Genomic DNA, 17098 nt, shown 5'->3' with positions numbered 1-17098 from the left:
CTAGCTGTAGAAGATTTCATAAAACCAACCTACTTCACATGCTTGGGCTCTGCTGGGAGCAGCGGCAGGTGTTGCAAGGAATAATTAATAGGGCTATCAATTGACCTGCATTAACGCCTGCGATTAACACAGGACAGAATTAACACGTTAATTTTTTTAACTTGTTAATCGCAGAGCAACATTTCAAAGGGGCTTTGCAATGCAGAACCAGGGATAAGCTAGAGTCCCCACCTGATCCCAGGCTCCTAATGTGCTGCCTCTGGGAAATGCTGCCACGGCACTTCCAAGGGGTGGCGCTGCATCGAGCCCAGGGGACAGCTGGGGACTCGAGCTGATCCTGGGCTCCATGCAGCGCTGCCCCGTTGAAACATCGCCGCAGTGTTTCAAAGGGGAGGCACACATGATTAATTGCATGCTTAATCACAATTACATTTTTAATCATGCAATTAATAGCAATTAATTTTTTTAATCGCTTGACAGCCCTAATAATTGTCTGTAAAGCTCAGATTCTCTGGTGAAAGGTGCTATATAAGATCATAAATTCTTTAGGGCAGGGAGTCTTTATTATGTGTTCATACAATGCCTATCACGTGGAAGCCTAAACAACATGGCTGTGTCTAGGCTGGCAAGTTTTTCCGCAAAAGCAATTGCTTTTGTGGAAAAATTTGCCAGCTGTCTACACTGGCCGCTTGAATTTCTGCAAGAACAGTGACTTCCTACTGTCTGGAATCAGTGCTTCTTGCGGAAATACTATGCTGCTCCTGTTCGGGCAAAAGTCCTTGCCAGTGTAGACAGCTCAGATTTGTTTTGCGCAAAAAAGCCCCGATCACGAAAATGGTGATCAGGGCTTTTTTGTGCAAAAGCATCCGTGCCAATCTAGACGCTCTTTTCCGCAAATGCTTTTAACGGAAAACTTTTCCGTTAAAATCATTTGCGGAAAATCATGCCAGTCTAGACGTAGCCCATAAGACACTGAGCAGTGCAAACACTTTCTGAAGTTCTTCCACCATTGGCCTAGCACTAGTTCTGCTCCCCTGGCACATACAATATATAATGGCCCCGTTCACCTTTATATTTGGTTTGGTTATTGCAGGTGTGAGGTTACAGATATGTGTTGCAGCTTTTTTTATTACTATAAAAGCCAATTCTGGCACTGGCAACAACACCAGCAATTGCTGATGTAGACCAGATGCAGGGATATTTTTGTCCCCATATCCTGTAGCCCTAAACCAGCTCTAGAATTTTGGAAGCTACTCAGTGTAGACATGGCCTTACTGCAAAGACTCTTTCAAATCCATTTTATTTTTGCCACAGGATGTACCCAGGTGGAAAGTGGAGGGGAAAAAAAATTCAGTGCTGATAAATGTTACTGCATTTGCTTCCTCAGAAATAAATGCGTCAAATATTGCTAAACCATGGATTCAGAGCCCGATTTCATTAACTACTGCCAACACAGCACAAGTTTATTTCCTGGCCTGACTAGAAAAGGGATTCTTTGGAACTAACTTATTAATTTTCAGTCATATCTGTGGCATAGCCATTTTTAATTTCAATAACTTACTATTAAAGCAAATATAGGAAAAAACAAAGAGAAGGCAGTGTTTGCAAAATTAAGGCTGTACTTCTAAATGCCACGTAAGTAGGATGGTCTACAGCATCCATCCTTTGGAACATTTAACTAACCTAAAAATGAAAAATATTCCAGGTGAGACAGCCTCCCAGCCAAGGTAGAAAGACTTGAACTAGCAAAGCTTAAATAAGAGGGTGGACATTGCAGCCTTTGACGGACGCTCAGGCTTAGCCTAAAAAGAAAGAGACGCCTGGGAAATCTAAAGCCAAAAGAACTTATGAAGCCGATGAAGGAGCCAGACACCCATGTGCTTTGACCAAGAGACAATTGGTGAGGGATTTGTAAAATGTAAACCCCTAAAGAAGCTAGAAATTCATAGGCTGGATTAGAATTTGGATGGATTTGTTGATGTTACATAAAGAATTCTCTCGAGAAGGGATATTGTTAGACTAAAGTCACACAATTGTTTCTGAAGTACTACAGGGACTCAAGGAATGGAGTCCCATCTGTACTTGGCCCACCTGTCATCATAGGGCACCGTGAACAGGGGTAATTTAGACAGTTTTCCAGTCATTGGAAATGAATTAGTTAATTTTCTTTTATATTGTAGGAAACAATCCTGTGCTGCTGCATGGAGACATTGATTAGATGATATACTAAGTCCTATATCTGTGATGGATATTAGATAAACAAGCCCAGTAAAGCCAATGCACACAAAAGATTAAAAAGTCAAATTCAAGCTATCACATTGATAGAGGCACAGACCAATCAGAAGTCAGACAGGATATGTTAAAAAAAAAGAACTGGACTGTACACTGAGGAATAGGGTCCTTCTAAAGGAAAAGAGCCACATTGCCACTTCGCGTTTTCAGCTTCACTCTGTTGTAATCACAAAAAATGTCCAAAATACTCAGCATGTCATGTCACTTAGCAGGGGGTCAGACTCAATGACCTCCTGAGGTCTCTTCCAACCCTATGATTCTATGCCCAGCATTTCCATTTGGCCTTTTCTTACAGCATGAAAAGAAGTTGAACAAGCACCAGGCTTTAGGGATAAAGTGACTTCTGTGAAGAATACACAACCAATCGCTTTTGACTGTAATTGTGAGCCTCCTCAACAGAATGTCTGGAAGGCCCATTGTTACATGCATGGGCATAGATACCCAAACCCCCTTTTCTACATTACTTATCTCCGCTTTTTATCTTGTCAAGCCACTGTCTGCAGCCAGAACATCAGCCTGAAGGCATTTTTTTTTACCAATGCTAAAGAAATTCAATAGCCATTAGCCACTAAGGCCAGACTTGCAGGAGCCAATTGCAAGGGGTACAGCGAAAGCTATTTTCACATCAGTGAATAACAGACAGCACAGAGGATTTTAGAGCGAATCACTTTAGGTGTTCTATAATAGTGAACTAAGTAGCAGATCTTATCATAATTCACTAGGAATTTAATTGGGTAATTATCACAGCCATTCAGTGTGTTTATGTGACTTATCTGTAGTTCAGATAGTACAGGAAAAGTCATCAATGCCCTGATCTTTTTAAATCTTCGTAATTTTTCTCATCATACCCCTTTGAGCTCACTAGTCCTCAGAAAGCAGAGAGTCTCTGGAAACGCCCTACTCTAGACTAGAATACACACTTTTATTAATTATATTACAGTAGCACTTGGAGCAGTGGTTCTCAAACTTTTTGGCCCGTGGCCCACCTGGCTCAATGCAAACCTTTCTGTGGTCCACCACCATTAATTACATAATTACGCCCAAGCCATTTTGCTAGTGCTGCAGCTAGAGAGAACAGTTTAATTTAAATTATTAAATAAAGCATTTAAACTTTTTCATGTTAGCTTATCAAACTTCATTTTAAATAAAGTAAAATATTAATTTATGTCCAACACCAAAGGTTTCAATGTTTTCTCTATTTATGGCAGGGCTGGGAAATCTTTTTTGTGTCAGAAAAATCAGCTAGGGACCACACAAGTGAGAAGCAGAAAAACTCCAAAAACCCCTAACCCTCACTAATGTGGCGCTCAACTGAGACACCTCACTCCTCTGGTGCTCCAGCCCCATGGGGTGAAGGGAAAGGACAGGTTCAGGGCTTCCGATAGGCCAGATGTGTAAGTTGGCAGCTGTCATTTTGGCCACCAATGCCATTTTGGACTGTAAAACAACTGGAATCTATGTTGGAGTCTCTTCTTCCCCCTCCTTTTCCTGCACTTTCCACATGGTGGTGGTGAAACCCCGGCTGTCACATGGTTATAACCTGCCCAGTGACTGAAATCACATGGGCACGGACTACACCGGTTACGTCAAAATCTGCCTGACAACTGCAGATTTTATAGGGCCACCTCTGGCGCAGCCGGGGGCTGCTCACCTGAGTGGCTGAGTGTTACTGCTGTCTCTTAGAGTGGGTACGCCGGTCTCACGCCTAGGGTACTTGTGTGGGAATAGGCTCACTTGCATGCAAGGAGTGGGTGGTTATCCACTGCTCCTTGTTATCATCTGCATACTTGCAGCCAGGACGACGCAGGGGAGGGGAGGATAAATCAAGGCTTGTCATTGCCTGTGGTGGTTAGACACCACCACTATTCCAGCTGCTGCTGTTCCTGGTTGCTGGTCTGACCCCTCCTGACCATCCAGAGCTGTGTCATAAGAGCGAGGGAGAAAGCTGCAGGATATGGTACAATGCTGGTGGCTTTCTGTCTAGCCACCTTCCTGTCCTTTGGTTCTATTTTGTGTCACAGTTCAGTATAGTTCTGTTCAGCTATACAACAGTGTATTCTGTTTCCTATATTCCTTTGTAACAGTGGGGCCCTTATAGATCTGTATGTATATTAGTTGTATAGTTAATACTTACCTGTCATACCTTGTTCCTATCCCTTTTCTTGTTAATAAAATCCCTTTAGTTTACCGCTCTGGGTCTGTCTTCTTATCTTTGGAGTGAGCTATTAACAACCGGATGATAGATGTGGGTGTGGGGATGGGCCTGACAGTTGAGATTCCTTGCAGCCAAGGTTTTTCAGCGAACAGATGTACTCTTTGGGGATCTGGTATTAGTGGACTTTGTGGACTCCTCTAGGCTCTGGGGTGAGAATAAAAATGAGGGGGCCCGTGTGTGGGAGAGGGCTGCCAGCATGTGGGAGAAGGATGAGGGTTGCAGGATCTGGGCGGGAGGTGGTGTGCAGGAGGGGGTGAGAGTGTGAGGGTGGATGGAAGGCAGGGTTCAGGAGCAGTCTGGGAACAGGGTGTTTGTCCAGGGGGGAGGAGGCAAGAGCAAGAAAAGGTACAGTGTGTGGCCGGGAGGGAGGGTGCAGGAGCAGGGTGGGAGTAGGTGTCTGGCCAAGGTGCAGGAGCTGGCTGGGACTGTGAGGTCTTGGCAAGGGGTGATGCAGGAGCAGGGTGGGGGTGTGGGGTCTGGGCACAAGCAGGTTTGGGGGTTCCTTACTTGCTTTCATGCCTTACACTACTCTTAGGCACCATGTCCCAGGCGCGGCTGCTCGCTGCTCCCCAGCCGCATTGTGGCCAATGGGAGCAGCGGGGAAAAGCCTCCAGGCAGTGCCTCCATACACAGCTGTTCCCTCAGCTGGGAGAGAGGGAAGAGAAGTGGCAGTGTGCAGAGCCACTTCTGGTTCCGCTTCTTCCCCGCAAGCCAGATCCGGTGGGGAGGCTCAGGGCTTTCTTCCCCACCCCCAGCGGGAAGCTGGCACTCGCACTCCAACCCTGTAGGGGATGGGGCAAGGCTGACGCAGCAGGGGCTCCCTGCAGTGAGGGGAGGGAGGGCTGAGCTCGAGCCACAGACCACTGGAAAGGCGGCCACAGATCACTAGTGGTCTGCGGACTGCAGTTTGAGAATCACTGGCTTAGAGGCAACCCACAGAAACAAGAGCCCTGTTGTGGTAGGAGCTATACTAACAAGACTGTGCTTGCCCCCAAAGAGTTTGCAGTCTAAACAGACAACACAAAAGGGCTGGAGAAAAAAGCACCATCCTGATTTAATGGATGGGGATCTGAGGCACAGAGAAATTGAGCTGCCCAAAGACACTCAAGTAACTCAGTGGCAGAAATACCCTGTCCTCATCATCACTCTTTTCCTATTTAGCTTCTCCCTTAAACAAACCCACCAAAACAAAAAAATAATTTGCTGCCATCAGATTGTTTACATCCCTTCACACACCCTCTCTATCTTCTCTATTTCAATTGTACATTCTTAGGAACAGGGACCATCTATTGCTGTGTTTGTACAATAGGGATCCATTCCTGATTGAACCTGAGGCACTACCATAATAAATATGATTAATAATAATTGTAGATCATCAGATTTCTAGTCAAATGCTGTAGCCACTCTATGTGCAAAATTTGCTACAAATGCAGCAACTTTGTTCATGGATCACTTTGGACACTCTTTATTGCAACTACTTGCTTTAGAATTCAAGAGAATAGTTAGGCCTGTGACTGTAATTTTTCTACCCTTATTTTCCCATCCCACTGACAAACCTGGCACAACATCCAGGCTGTTGTTAGTGGTGCTGATGCAGCTGCTATGCTCCAAGCTGAGCATTCCAGAAGGGACCAGAACGTGGAATTGAACACACACACTCCAGCTACATCTAGATAGCGGGACTATTTCAGGGTCCCGGAAGTATCCCAAAATAGCAATTCCACATCTTTAAATGCGCCCATTATTTTGAAATATATTTTGAAATAACAGGCACGCTATTCCAGCATCCCTGTAGCCCTCATTCCACAAGGATTAAGGGACTTGTCAGAATAGCACTTTATTTTGAGGAAAGGATGCTGTGTAGATTCACCCTGAGAAACCAGAGGATTTGACTGGATTATAAATGCCTGGATATATGCAAATGAATATGTATGAAGGGAATACATCTTCAAAAAGCTATTACAATAAAATACCGTTTACTGAACTCTACATTATCAGACACTCATCTAGCACTTTGTTAGCAAACCGCCACCTTGGTTTATCACTTTGTATACATGTTCAACAAAGCAACTTTGTTTATCTTCAGCTTCTAACAGACACACATACACCTTTCACTCCAGCCAGACTTTGAAAGAGGTTAGGGCCAGAATGGATTATGGGTGGAAGAATTTGGGGTTTATTCCTCCAAATTGCTGAAGATACCTTATTGCAACATTAGCTTAATTATTACATTCTGTTACACTGAAACAGACATTATCAAGATCTAAATATTGAGCACTTATAAAGGGCAGCTTTGCTAATGTTAAACCCCACTGTCTGCAACTCTGATATTTGACAAGCAAAATTGTAAATGAAGAAAAATAATCACCGGAAAAGAAAAGGTTCAGATTTAGAAGCCTCACACTGAATATTCAAGAAAACAGAATTAGCATCTACAAGACAAAGTCAACATGTTCCAGCAAGAGGACCAATAGCTGTTCAACCTCTCGGGGCTATTAGAAGCATTTTAAATTTCACAGGGCATGCCACTCAGCAGTGGTGAACAGTACTCATCCTTCACTCAGACTGCTCAGGGGGCAGATTTCTTTCTCTGAAGTCAGAGCTTAATGAGTGCCAGAGCTCAGCCCCACCACCTCTTTTCATGCTGGGTTCTGGCCCCAGCACCTCTTCTGTTACGGTGTCCTTCTTGCATTGAACATGCGAGGTCATGCTGCCAGAGAGACAGCAGTACACACTTTAAAATGGCATCCTCTGTGCAACTTGAGCACCATCAGCACTCTATGAATTAAGCACTGTTTACAGTATTCCATAGGGATCCTGTGCCACATACGAAGTCATTTATAGCTCACTAAAGAACCTTCCAACCTAAGGCATTAGGTACTTGCAGTATGCTTTTTTGGATAGGGCTGAAAGAATCCTACTATGTTTGTGCCTTCTTATATCCACCAGCTTCCCTTCTCTCAAGAGCAGCAACCATTTGCACCAGGGTTCCAAATAATTTTTTTTATCTTTACACCGTGAAGTTTGTTTCTTTTACATTTAATTTTGTCTTGTTTTAATAGAGTCTCTCTAGTTTTTTTCTTTTTAGTAATGTGATCATTGTAGGTTTTAATGCCAGCCTTATTTGAGTGTAGCTCACACAACTGTTTAGGCAGTACTTACAAGCACAGCATTGGATGATTCAAGAGAAACCAATTACATGCCCTTCTAGCACCAGTGTTTTGAGGGTCCCAGTTGAGAAAACACTGAGTTTGACCATCAGACCATACATTGATAAACATGGCTCAGGTATCGGAGAATATGAGCAAGTGGTTCTAGAGATTAAAGAGAGACCTAATGTCTCTAAAATATCTTTAGATTACACCTTGGCAGTATTTCTCCATATTCGAAAAAATTAACTTATTTTCTAAACAGCCCCTACTTTGGATAGTTACACTGTGGGTGGCATACAGTAGGAAAAGAGAGATCCTCTTCCCTCCCCCCATCTCCAAGGATGGCATGTCCCTTTCTCTAGAGAGCCACAATGCCAAAGATGTACAATCGTTTCAACAATTGATGGGCCAAGAAAACACAAAATTCTTTGATGACCACATGCTGAAAGTATGGAGTCTATAACCACAAGCGACTTACCTTCAAAGAAGGAGACAAAGGAGTGAGGATGTCATGTCCCAACTCATTTTTTTCACAGCATTTCCTATTTTGTAACACTTAGGGTGTGTCTACACTGCACCCCCTTAGCTCAGAATAAGATACGCAATTTGAGCTACACAAATTGTGTATCTTATTTCGATCTAATTTCAAAATAAACTGCTATTCCAAAACATCCCTTAACCCTGCTGGAACAAGGGTTACGGGGACATCAGAATAGTGAGACTGTTATTACAAAATCCATTTCGAAATAACAGGCTGCTTTAAAAGACATGAAAGACACTGCAGTCTAGACATACCCTAATTTTGTAGCCAGGAAGAAGAACAATTTTGCCTGTTGGATCTATAAGGCAGGACTGTACACAAGTAAGGCTGTGAGTTTGTCATGGATATCACAGATTCTGTGATTTTCTGGGACCTTCATGATTTCTGCAGTGGCCTGTGTAGCTGAGCAGCTTAGACAGCCCCTGGATCAGTTGCATCATCCACTGCTGGGCAGTCTTGGGCCATCATGCCCCTCCTCGCCCCCTGGCAATTGTAAGAGTTTGGGTGTGGGTGGGAGCTCTGGACTGGGGTAGCAGTTGGAGGACAGGCAGGGAGGCTGACACCGGGCGGTACTTACCTCAGGGGCACCCCAGAAGCAGTAAAATGTTGCTCCTTTAGCTCTTATGCAGAGGCACGGCCAGATGGTGTGCTGTGTGCTGCCTCCAGCCATGGCACCACCCCTGTAGCGCCTACTGTCCATGTTTCCAGTAAGGATGTTAAATTGCAGTTACCTGGGTAATTGTGTAGTCGTGTGTAGACTATATGATTAGTCGATAAAGGGCCACTCTGCAGAACCTCATCTGGGAGCCACCCACACTATGGCTCTGCATTTTCCACTGGGCTCTTACTACATTTAAAGTGCAGAGGTGCAGTGTTCCGGACCAGCGCAAGCCGAGACTAGTTGGTCCCAGCTCACACCAAGTCCAGCAGCCCCTGTTTGTGGCGGCCAGGGCTGGTCACAGCCAGTTGCAACTGCCAGAGCAGCCCCTGCACATGGCCAGCCCAGGCCACTGTGAACCGGGGCTGTTTGGCGGCAGTAGCCTCTGTCTGCAGGGGGCCCAGCTCCCTGCTGGGGTCCCAATGGACAGGGTCTGCTGCCAGAGCAGCGCCTGCCCGCGGTGAGCCTCTGCTCCATTGTAATACCTAGCACAAGAAAAAACACCAAGTCAAACAAATTTTCCCGTTGATTACACTGCAAGGGGGGAAAAATGCATGCTACAACAGGAAAATATGCACTACAAAATGGCCATCTTACACTCTTGATCCACAACACGTACCACACACAATTCCTATAAAAAAAAATCGAAGGCACAGTATGATAGTGCCCAAAACCTGTTTAGAAAAAAGTGACAAAGCATTTTAAAAGGCCATTTTTATTTTCAAGATTTACTTATTGGCAGCTTTTTTCATGTTAATACAAAAGGCCAGTCAACATCTTCAGCAAATAATACATGATATCGAGCGGATTAATGCTAAGTTACAATGTATCACAGCCACGAAGTTACCAAGAGTTTTAGCCTCATTCAAAGTCAATAAAACTGATACCAAACATTTAAGAATTATTTGCCTTGTATGTATCCAACCTCTTTTCCAATTTTACTTTAGCATCAATGTGCAAAGTCCAATGTATAACTAGAACATGGCACTAGAGGTGTAATATAACAAATACCATAGTGCTTCCACATTTGAGGTTTTATAGAAGGAAATTGCCTAAGCAAATAATTATACATACATTGGAATCTGAGACTTAAAAGTACAAAGCAACAAGAAAATTAAATGAATCTATGGTCATGTATCCAAAAGCTACTATAATACAGAGTCACTGACAAACTGGTACCTTGAATTGCTTCAAGATACAGTTTCATAAGATGATCACTGCATGAGTAAGACACAAAATGATTCATAACTTGCTGCCATTTTCATTTAAGCTTAAAAAAATCATACAAAATTGTATACTTGCTTCTCAAGCAAGACCTGTAACTACAAGCTTTCATTACTCAAACACACTGGACTGCCATCTAAAACTGTGCTCTGCCTTTGAACCCTTACACATGATCAATGCAAGCACAATATTTTGGTCAGATCTGATCTGTTTATAATTCCATCAATAAGTATTCTCAAAACTAGTTCATTACATTAAGAAATTATTGTTTACAGAGCCCCTGTTTGTGGCGGCCAGGGCTGGTCATTCATTTTTTGACTCAAGGAAAAAGTCTTTTCACCCCACAATTGACATCAAAGAAGCACAGTCCTTATCCACTATGTTCAGGCTGAGAAAAAGAGGTAATGATATTTTATGGACAGTGCTTATTAGCATATTTTCACTAATTACTGTAAGTTACACATTCAGAGGACAGTAATGTAATAAAACTAGGTTTGGTCTATGAAATATTCAGCTGAAGTGCTAGCACCAAAAGGAGTGACTGAGCCAGGAGACATATCTTTTTTTCCAAATGTTTTGTTTGGAAATGTTGATATATATATTTTTAATTCCAAGTTCATGAAAGTGCCTGCAGATGGCAGATATAACACTATTTCAAACACAGAACTGAGTCCCGCATCAGGATGCTTGGGGCACACGCTATATACACATCCTACGCATTCCTTTGGCTGGCAGCCTGGAAGAATGCCAATACTATATAGTCCAAGGCTTAAAGTTCATCTTCTTTAAAAAGGACCAAATATGTGTGCTGCAAAAAAGATCCTGCTTTCTTCAGTATCATCAGGGGAGGTTTCTTCTTGTCTTCAAAGAAAGTAACGTAGCAGCCCACGCTTTGGAATTTATTGAGTTCTGTGTGCAAACTTTTTTCCTAACCAACGCCAGAGACTGCAAAAAAGATTAAACCATATTATATTCTGCTATGTTTACCTGCAGGTGGAGCGGCCAGCCTGCCATGCTTTATGATCAAGAACCTGACTTAGATGTGAGTCAGATGGGTCAAAGTGGCAGGAATTGCCTTCACTGAGAGAAATCTCAGCAAAAAACTCTCTGAGCCCATTGGGGTGGATCTTGGGCCAGCTCTTAATTGAAATTGCAGCAAGTCAAATAGCTAATACTTTTCCCCTCTCCTGGTATCGGGGATGCCACATTGTTCACAAGTGTATTCTGTCTTGCCTCCCTGATCAGCCGGCAAGCTAAGTCCAGAAAGAGTTTTTCCACGTTATCCGATTCTTTAGCAGAAGTTTCCAGATAATACATATTTTGGGCCTCTGAAAATTCTTCAGCTCTTTGTTTGGAGACTTCCCTTTTTTCGACTAAATCAATCTTATTACCTGCATCAATATAATATTTTAAGAAAAGGAATTAATTTGACTTGCAAGACAAAGCCGACAGAAATTGATCAGAAAGAAAGGATGCATTTGTCATCATGTGTCTTGTGTTAGGTTCTTTATTTTAAACAAAATGTTGGCCTTATAAAGCTACAACATTAAATGCTCACTCTCCTGTTCCTCAAAAAAGAGGATTCTCTGATAAGACAACCAAGCCCTTTTTATATTCGTTCGCTTAATGCAATTTTCCCCAGGAACACGCTAGCCATTTAGTGCTAATGCACCTGTTTAATATCAACTGGCATTAAAGGATCTCCCTTATAAAGTCTATTGAACAATCGCTAGTTTTTGCTCCAAGGAGCACTTAACATGTCAATTATTGCATGTGGGGGTGCCAAATGCAATATTTTTTCATCTAATGATGAGCTTTAAAATGAGTGCTGTTCTCCACTTTTAATTATATAGTTTTTGTTCGTTTTATGGTTATTGAACATGGAGAATGAATAGTTGCTGGGAAGTTGATGGAACTAGGTGAGGTGAAAGACTCCTACCCATCCATCTCCCCCATGGAGATTTCATTTTTAGCTTATGGCAGAATCGATCAACATCTGTATAGGGAATAAGCCATCTAAGGATTAATCTGATATTAACAGTAGTTGGTTTGGGAAGAAGTGGGCATTAAGGACGTACTGTTTCACTGGTGATCCTTTTCCACTGCCATCATTTCCATCCAACAATTTCTCTTTTAAAATGTAACGGCTCGTGGACATACTTTGTATGGGGATACATTTATAGAGGGCTAATAAGCGAGTGTTAGAGTATGTCAGCATCTTAACAAGTTACACAAGTTATAAGCATGTCAGTAGAAGGTGCTATAGATGAGGAAAAGCAACCTATTAGATTCTAGCAATTTATTAGCACAATTATATTAATGGTTAATTAATCTTTTATAAATTATTTATAAAATATTCTGTACCTTTAATCTATAGTGTGTCAAGGAATTTTGACATTGCATTGTTAGTGGGCACTAGGGCACCTAGAGTCTGAGATAAGCGTCTTTTTGATTATTTTGAAATCCAAATAAAGGCTAAATGCACCGAATTATTCTGTAGAATTGTACTATCTCCTTTTTAAAAGTCAAGCCATTTAAAAGAGAAAGAAAGAGATCTTGCTGTTGAATAACTATTCAACCAACTAGCCAACTAACCCTTTCTCCGAATTATGTGTCCATCATTCTGTGCGGACACTTGGCCCTAGTCCCTGAAAAGTAATGTTTTGACTAACGGATTCTGAAAACAAAGTGCAGCAATGCTAAAAGTTAATGGCCTCAGAACTGTGTACATCTTTGTGCACTCTACTGACAGCAAACTGGTGTCTGATGGCTGGCTTGGCTTCATTTCAAGCAAAGACCCTGGCATTTTATTCATTTATACATTTTGAAATTCTCTAAAATTCCATCTTAAATTCTGATTTAGTACCAGTGAAAGGTGTGGACTCATGGCCCTGGAGACAGAAACCTTCTGTTTATTCCCCAGACAGAAATGATACAGACAGCAGCACATCTTTTTCTCCACCTTCCACGAGGTGTACCGGTAGTTCGGAATAGGAAGCCTAGTCCGAACTACCTAGTTCGAGCCCCGTGTAGCCGCGCTGCACGGGGTTCGAACCAGCGGGGTTTTAAAAATGGCGGCTCCCCGCTTATGCAAATGAAGCCCGGGAAATTCAAATCCCGGGCTTCATTTGCAAGTGCGGTATGCCTACATTACCCCACTAGTTCGAACTAGCGGGGTAGTGTAGACATACCCTGAGTGACCTCTGTGCTGAGAATGCCAATGGGAATGGGATTGTTTGTCATGTAGACACCTGCCACTGCAACAGGACTGAAGCCATCACAACAGCTATCAGAGTGTAGTAACTTTCAGCCACCTCCAACCTGATCTAGATTTGAACTGAGAAGCTAGAGGTGTAAAGCTCCAGTGACTTTCTCAACTGCAGCTCCATAGTCAAAGCCATGGGGCTAAATAACCAAATGCATAAAACACTCAGGGAAGGGAAAGTGAAGCAATCGTTAAATGGTTCCTGGTTTTTGGGGGCTTTCTACCTAAATACACCTCCCCATACTGAATAACCTTGTGTGGCATGAGATGGTCTACACTCTGAGAAGCAGCAACTGCTATTCTGAATTGTATTATTAGTGCACTGGAGTTACATATTGGAGAAATCATTTGGATACGATCATTGTCTTGCCAATTTCACCAGGTAAATGTCTTTACATCAGCAATGGATAACCATGTCCAGTGAGTGGCCCTTCCTCACTTTTGTAGCACTATGAACCAGCTGATTCATGCTCCATCCCTTTCCTTTCTCTTGATAGTTAGGGACAGGACACTCTTCCTGTTACCTCCCAGTGCTTTTGGAGTGCCATGAATCACCTGATGCATGTCCCATCTCCACCTATCCCCTCCCTCCCAGAGTGTGAATGGCCATGAATCAGCTGATTCCCAGCTGTTGATGCTCTGGGAGGAAGGAGGAGGAGTGGGGATGGAGTGCGAATCAGCGGATTCGTGGTGCTCTGAAAGTGCTGGGAGGAAGGGGGAGGAGTAGGTAAGTGTAGGGCTCCAACGCCCCAGTGCACAAGAGGCATGAGGAGAAGGTGGCAGAAAGAGGGTGCGTGGGCCGCAGGTGGGAACGGCCGCATGCTGCCTGCGGGTTGCCCACCACTGCTTTACAGTAAGGTTCTCTACCTATCGCCAGTATATAGCATGTACTGGCATCAAGCAGTGTCCAGACCACCATATTACGTGGAGATCCTGGCACCAGAGACAAAATAAATGAAGCATTTTCCTCTTCCAATGGCCTTAGTGAAGCTCCAGCTGGACATGGCTGATTATTATACTCTTCTGGCAAAATATGCTCTTAAAAACACAGTCCTCACTTACCCACTAGCACAGTTATGACCTTATTGCTGGCATACTGTTCTATTTCTCTCAGCCATTCGGGAAGGCATCGGAAGGATTCTTCACAGGTTATGTCATAGGTCAATATTAATGCATTGGCACTGCGATAATAACTCTGCGTAATGGATCGGAATCTCTCCTGACCTGCCGTGTCCCAGATCTGCAGCTTTTGGCACAAGACGAGGGGGAGAAAGAGAAGGATAAAAGATTTTTTTAAGAAGCATGAAACCATTCTTTACTTAGCAACAGGATAGCATTTAAATGCTTGCAGGAAAAACCCAACGGTAGGAAATGAGGCAGCTTTTAAACCCTTATGATCCCTCTTCCCCCCACCCCCCACCCCCACCACCCATTTTTGTTTCTGTTTCTGCATTTAAAGATTTAAATTCAGGGCACTAAGTCAGCTGGCATTCCAGCTGATTTCCCTTGGAAGCAGCAGGTCTGGAAGCGTTCCTGTGACTGTTAGCATTTCAGTCAGCAGTGGAAGAAGCAAGAAGAGCTGGCTTGGAATTCTAATGCTGGCATTACAGGGAGAAAGCAATGTCCCCTGCATTGAGAACAATGACAGCAGCTGAAAAAACAAAGACAAAACATCTCCCCCGGCAGCAAACAAAGTTATCCTGTTTCGAATGAAGAGTGTGAGGAGGGGGAGGAGAGATCATAAGAAAGAATAAACATCTTCATAAGAAAGTTCATGGGTATGAACTTTCATCCAAGTATCCTAAGGTTCTGGCTCTGCATAGACCTCACTGCTCTCTGTACCAAGTCTGGCACTGTAAGGAAGAGTATATACCCACTTATCTACATCAAAGGGTTTTTTTAAGCTCTTTGAGATTGTGAAAGACAACTCAAAGTAGAAATGCAAAGTACTATCATTCACACCATCTTCTCAGAGGCGGGGAGGAGAGGGCTTTTAAAATAACACTGGCTTTGATCCTATAGGGCAGTGGTTCCAAAACTTTTTGGCATCACGCCCCCCTTTTTGATTTTTGAAAAACCCTCACGCCTGCCCCCCAAAGAGCAGCAAAACTTGTTGAGCAAAAGGAAAAAAGGAACTGAACAGGGCAGCAAAACTTGATGGGGGGGAGGCTGGGTTGCCCTCCCGCTGGGGTTCCCCTGGGAATTTCCTTCCCGCCCACTTACCCATGCAGCAGCAGCGTAGTAGGGCAGCAGGCAGCCAGGTGTGCTGCAGCTGGAGGCAGGACCACGGAATTTCTTCATGCCCCCCAGTTTGGGAACCCATGCTACAGGGAGCTCTGGGTTTGTATCAGAGCATGGATTTGCCTACACCAGAGGTCTCAAACTCCCAGCCTGCCGGCCATTCCAGACCAGAGCAGGTTTGCAAGCTGGCCCCAAAGTCCTGGTGGGGGAGGGCTGTCTATTCCCATTGCCTAAACTCAACCTATTTCAAGCTTTGGATTTTAAACTGCCTGTCACTATATCTCGACAGCTGAATAGTTGAAATCTGATCAGAAAGACCAGCTACATTTTGGCAACTTTTGGTGGAAAGGTTAAAGTCAGTGGAAATTTGTTCTGTACTCAGTAGCCCACAACAGAGTAAACAAAACTTGAGATTCTTGCTCAAGGGGAACATGAAAGTTAAATTGTGTCAATCATGGCATCACGGGTAATCTACACTATATTTGCTTCTGTGACATGACCATTGTCTGAGTTTGAAAAACTGTTTCTGATTTTGTGGACATAAAATTAATTGTGGTACCAATTCACAACAATCAGGCATCTGACTGCTCTGTTGACACATGGCATTTAGGCTATGTCTAGACTGCAGGCTTCTTTCGAAAGAGGCTCTTTCGAAAGCATCTTTCGAAAGAGCCTCTTTCAAAAGATCGCGTCTAGACTGCAGGCGGATCTTTCGAAAGAGAAATCCGCTTTTTCGAAAGAGAGCACCCAGCGAGTCTGGATGCTCTCTTTCGAAGACGGCCTCTTTACATTGAAGAACGCCTTCTTTCGAAAGAGGAACTTTCGAAAGAAGGCGTTCTTCCTCGTGAAACGAGGTTTACCGCCATCGAAAGAAAAGCCGCGTTCTTTCGAAATAATTTCGAAAGAACGCGGCTTGAGTCTGGACGCAGGGGAAGTTTTTTCGGGAAAAGGCTACTTTTCCCGAAAAAACCCCTGAGTCTGGACACGGCCTTAGATGGGAAAGTGTTTAGATCTGCAGTAAAGTGGGTTGCCATATTATAAGCACAGTTCCTTGTAGGTACAAATCAGGTGCCAGGTTCGATCTGCTTTAAAAATCAGGGTCTTTGCAAACTGGTTTTGTTTCTGTCGGCTTGATGTTTCTGTTCAATAAACAATTATTAAAGCATGTGTCCACATTTTGTATATCTGCAGGATATTCTAGGCATGATCTCTCTCAGCTGAAAAAGGCTTTTTGATGAGGTGATGTTCTGTCACTCCAACATCATGAACTTGGAAACTGGAAGAAGCTGCTTTGGGGAATGAGAAAGAAGCTCCTGTGATTGGATTTAGCTGTCATTCAATCTGCCTGGTAGATATTTAGGTCAGAAAAAAAGCCCTAGAATTTCTGTTCATTGATAATCTGCTTTCAGACAAAATGTGTGTGTCTGTGTTTATCACCATTCAACTTATTGCTACCCAAATAAGTGAATTTACCTTCTATATTTTCCCATGTTATGGTCTCCCCTGGGGA

General features: G+C 43.4%; 2 protein-coding genes across 3 annotated transcripts in view; one reads left to right on the top strand and one right to left on the bottom strand.

Moving 5' to 3' along the window:
- DDIAS (DNA damage induced apoptosis suppressor) overlaps positions 1-17067 on the top strand; it is a 65692-nt gene extending 48625 nt beyond the window's left edge. The window contains exon 5 of the mRNA XM_014578109.3: positions 16780-17067. Coding sequence (XP_014433595.1) covers positions 16780-16809 — 30 coding nt within the window. The 3' untranslated portion in view covers positions 16810-17067. The remainder of the gene's footprint in view (positions 1-16779) is intronic.
- RAB30 (RAB30, member RAS oncogene family) overlaps positions 9558-17098 on the bottom strand; it is a 64072-nt gene continuing 56531 nt past the window's right edge. For both annotated transcript variants that reach the window (XM_006132171.4, XM_075919460.1), the window contains 2 exons: positions 14410-14593; positions 9558-11473 (listed from right to left, as the gene is read on the bottom strand). In XM_006132171.4, the coding sequence (XP_006132233.1) occupies positions 11223-11473; positions 14410-14593 (435 nt within the window). In that variant the 3' untranslated portion in view covers positions 9558-11222. The remainder of the gene's footprint in view (positions 11474-14409; positions 14594-17098) is intronic.

This window comes from Pelodiscus sinensis, chromosome 1 (assembly GCF_049634645.1).
Source record: "Pelodiscus sinensis isolate JC-2024 chromosome 1, ASM4963464v1, whole genome shotgun sequence".
Lineage (NCBI taxonomy): Eukaryota > Metazoa > Chordata > Testudines > Trionychidae > Pelodiscus > Pelodiscus sinensis.
This window is presented reverse-complemented; position numbering and strand designations above follow the sequence as displayed.